This window comes from Puntigrus tetrazona, chromosome 15 (genome assembly GCF_018831695.1).
Source record: "Puntigrus tetrazona isolate hp1 chromosome 15, ASM1883169v1, whole genome shotgun sequence".
Classification (NCBI taxonomy): Eukaryota; Metazoa; Chordata; class Actinopteri; order Cypriniformes; family Cyprinidae; genus Puntigrus; species Puntigrus tetrazona.
This window is the reverse complement of record NC_056713.1, coordinates 17,047,702-17,051,864: the sequence shown is the minus strand read 5'-3', so window position 1 is coordinate 17,051,864 and position 4,163 is coordinate 17,047,702. Positions and strand designations below refer to the sequence as shown.

General features: G+C 38.6%; 1 protein-coding gene across 1 annotated transcript in view; it reads left to right on the top strand.

The window, feature by feature from the left end:
• Positions 1 to 4,163, top strand: part of LOC122359041 (neurofibromin-like) — a 44,396-nt gene that overhangs the window by 10,159 nt on the left and 30,074 nt on the right. The window contains exons 11-20 of the mRNA XM_043259157.1: positions 1 to 40; positions 274 to 405; positions 497 to 625; positions 1,001 to 1,114; positions 1,292 to 1,371; positions 1,453 to 1,576; positions 1,668 to 1,914; positions 3,253 to 3,326; positions 3,586 to 3,669; positions 3,746 to 4,090. The exon at positions 1 to 40 is cut by the window's left edge and continues 6 nt beyond it. Coding sequence (XP_043115092.1) covers positions 1 to 40; positions 274 to 405; positions 497 to 625; positions 1,001 to 1,114; positions 1,292 to 1,371; positions 1,453 to 1,576; positions 1,668 to 1,914; positions 3,253 to 3,326; positions 3,586 to 3,669; positions 3,746 to 4,090 — 1,369 coding nt within the window. The remainder of the gene's footprint in view (positions 41 to 273; positions 406 to 496; positions 626 to 1,000; positions 1,115 to 1,291; positions 1,372 to 1,452; positions 1,577 to 1,667; positions 1,915 to 3,252; positions 3,327 to 3,585; positions 3,670 to 3,745; positions 4,091 to 4,163) is intronic.

Sequence of the window (4,163 nt, the reverse complement as noted above, 5' to 3'; positions counted from 1 at the left end):
TTTCGTCCTGGTCAACTCCCTGCACAAAATTATCACCAATGTAAGGGTGATCTCTAAAAGGACGTTTACATAATTCAAAACAATATTTTAATATTAAATCAAATGCTTATAATTTTTCATTTTATATTAATTGCATGCAAATTGAGTATTGAGGATTGATCGTGATAAAATGCATTTTTTGACCACTGGCTGTGGCTCTCTTTTTTTGTGACGCTGTAAGAGTGCACTAATTTTGAAGTTTATTGTGTAATGTTTCACATTTGTTGTTCTTAGTCACACCTGGACTGGTGGCCAAAGATTGACGCCATCTACTGCTACTCCGGAGAACTGCGCACCATGTTTGCAGACACTTTGGGCAGAGTGGTTCAGAGTCTCGGCGCCCATCCACCTCTGAGGATGACATCAGTAAGACACACAATCAATTAAGCAGTTTATGAAATGTAGCGAAGCGTTGGTCTTTGTTTTTTGTTGTTACAGTATCTTTTATTTTTTGCAGAGTCTGACATTCAAAGAGAAAATGACGACTAGTTTAAAGTTCAAGGAGAAGTCCACTGACCTTGACTCGCGTTCTCTGCTGCTGGCCCTGGTCAAACTCATTCACGCTGACCCCAAACTAATGCTGCACGTGAGTGTCTGNTTAAAGTTAGAGTTGTCTCTGCATATTAGGCTGGTAAAGTATTTTCATGTTGTTTTTCTGTCCAATTACTCCATTGACGTTTTTGCTCCTTTAATTCTCATAAAATGCTCTAATCCAACAGTGTTTGTGTTTTCTGATTGGTTCAAATCCTGGATTATCCAGATTAGGATTTACATGTGGAGTTATTCATTTCTTTTCCCCTTTTTTTTGCCTGAAAAAGGCTGATTCTTTTTCTCAGTTTTTCCTTGACATGATTTGACCTAAAATGGTCTGTTGTAAATATCTAAGCTCAGCAGTAGACTTGTAGTTTAAGGATGATTGTGATCAGATTTGACTCCACTAGTTGCACTCTCTTTCCATCAGAACCCAGGGAAACCAGGTCAAGAGATCCAGAACAGCACAGCTGAGCTCATCAAAGGTCTGGTCCAGTTGGTTCCTCTCAACCACAGCCCTGAGCTTTCACAGGAAGCCATGGAGGTAAGATTGTTTGTACCTCTTGTTTGTTTTTTTGTTAACTGAAATAATGTGTGTGTTTGTATGTTTATATGTATATATGTTTGTGTATATGTTTATGTGTATATATGTATGTGTANGTACATTACACACACACATTATGGTTGGTCATCCAATTTACATTCTTGTATTCTTACCCAGGCACTGTTAGTGTTACACCAGCCAGAAACTATTGAGCTGTGGAACCCTGACGCACCCATTGAGACCTTCTGGGACATCAGGTGGGTATAAAGAGATTGGTTGATGTGAAGTGGGCGAGTGGAAATTTTTTTTTGACTATATTCTCCTTACTTCTCTCTCAGCTCCCAGGTCTTATTTCTGAACTGCAAGAAGCTGATTGGACACCAGATGATCAACAGTACAGAGATACTGAAGTGGCTCAGGGAGATTCTCATATGTAGAAACAAGTTTCTCCTAAAGAACAAGGTAAACACACATTCTCAAACAACACAAAAATGAACTTGAAATTGACTTTATTTAGAGGAAATACGCTCATCAATGTCTCATTGTTCTGCAGGAGTGTGCCACACAGGGCAGTCTCATCCCCATCAGCAGACAGGCTCAGACCAAGCTGGAGGTGTGTCTCTATACCTTCCTGTGGAGTCCTGACGCGGAGGCTGTGTTGGTGGCCATGTCCTGCTTCCGGCATCTCTGTGAGGAGGCGGACATCCGCTGCAGTGTGGATGAGCTGCCCGTGCACACTGTCCTGCCCAACTACAACACCTTTATGGAGCTCGCCTCTGTCAGCAATATGATGGCTACAGGTTAGTAGTACAACAGTGTCTGTGACATAGGATTAGACTGGCATATGCCGACTTGGTAGATTCTGCATCAATGATCAAATAGACCATAGTCAATTATATTGACATCATTTGCATATGCACTTGTCATGCGAGAATTAAAATGCACTCTCTATTTAAAAATGTTGCCGCATATAGCACATGTGTGCAATAGAGACAAACGCGGCAGGCTTCGTTGCACAGCATAAGCCGCTATGCGACGTGTGCACATTGCTTGACTGTTCTTCCATTTACTCTTCCATTTAGTCTTTTACCTGTATGCATTGTCCTGAAGCTTGTGGCCTCATTTAAATGGACTTGGGTCTACTTTATGATACAAAATAGTTTGCCAACTATTTAATGCACCACATATTTGGCAACTGCAATTGTTTGGGCTGAAAATAGCAAAAAAAAAAGGCTCTTCCGATGAATAATCGAAAAGAACGAATAAATTATGCCAAACAATGACGCAATGTGATCAAATATAGGCGTGCGCTAATGCAGCAAATATGTCGGCAGTGTAAAAACATTTAAAAGTGCCTGAGAAAGACTGCTACAATCATTCATATACACAGTTGCTCTTTGTTGCATATGCATGTTCTGCTATGATCTTTGTTTAGAACAGTTTTTATTCGCAAGAACAGTTGACGGTATATTCTTTCAATAAATTCAAAATCAAGTACTGAACTAAAATGTATATTACCTACTTATTTTAACTCTTGTGTATAATGTCAAATTTATTTGCAATCGTGGTTTTCAGGGACCTTCCCTCTCTTAGTCAAGTCATGTTGCTTAATTAGGCTGCATGTTATAAATAAAACAAAATAGAAAATATAAACATACATTTTAGTTTTTCTTCTGTGTGCAGTTGTTAATTTGTTTAGATTTCTCCACAATAAGTTTTTCGGGAGTTAATGCCAAGCCCCGTGCGTATAAAATTTTTGTATTTCTTCGATATTAATGTAGCTAAAAAATTTTTATATACAATTTGATTCATGTGTTCATTTATTTATGACCATAAGTACTATTGGGAATATTTTTGTGAAACAGTTAATACCTATTTGACTAAAGAAAATAATGTATGAATACTATTGAGGATTTACTTATAGCATTTAATATTGTGATTATGCATACATTTAGTTCGTTCATTAGTAATTGTTTTGCCCATGTGAATGATTTTTAATAGTGATAATCATAAATTCTGATTAACATTATGATTCAGTGGCATGGATTCTTGAAAACAAAAAAACTGTGTCCCGCATTTCCTTTAAAATAAAAGTATATGTAAACTATATGTGCATATCTGCTTTTTGTGCATTTCAGGCCGCAACACACTTCAGAAGAGAGTGATGGCACTGTTAAGGAGGATAAAACACCCTACAGCTGGAAATGTAGAGGTAAGGTTTTCTTTGTCAATTCATGGGTTTATTTTTATGTATGTATCCCCTGAATGTATTTTTAGAATTTTTTTTTNAATTAGAGATCGCCGTAAAACTAGCATTGATGCTGTTAAAAAGTAAATAAATAAATTGTCAACTTAATTTAAGATGTAATCAGTTTTTTCCCAGGTATTAATTGCTAATCGTATCGATCCGTTGCAGCTTCTCTATATTTTTTCATTTTAGTTGACTCAAATTTGACCTTTTTTAATCTTAGGCATGGGAAGACACATATGCAAAATGGGAGCAAGCTACTAAACAAATACTCAACCACCCGAAAAACAAAGTGGAAGATGGGCAGGTAGTTAAAAGAGCTCTAGTCAGTCAGGTATATAGCTTTTTCCCCCACTTAAAACTTTTTCTTCCTCTGTCCTCAGGAGTGGATCAACATGACTGGTTTCTTGTGTGCCCTGGGAGGGGTTTGTCTCCAACAGCGCAGCACCCCTAGCCTAGGCACCTACAGTCCTCCCATGGGCCCCTTAACTGAACGGAAGGGCTCCATGATCTCTATGGGCTCTTGTGAGGTGAACAGCGAGACGTCTCTTAACAGGTTTCTGGACCGTTTGCTGGGTCTCATGGTCTGTACACATGAAAAGGTTGGCGTGCAGATTCGAACCAACGTCAAAGACCTCGTAGGACTGGAGCTCAGTCCAGCTCTTTACCCCATGCTCTTCACCAAGCTACGCAACAGCATCGGACGGTTTTTTGATACCCAGGGTCCGGTAAGAGATGATAATTGTGGAATACAGTTGTAGGATTAGATATCATCTTAGAAGTAGTGTACTTTATATTTTT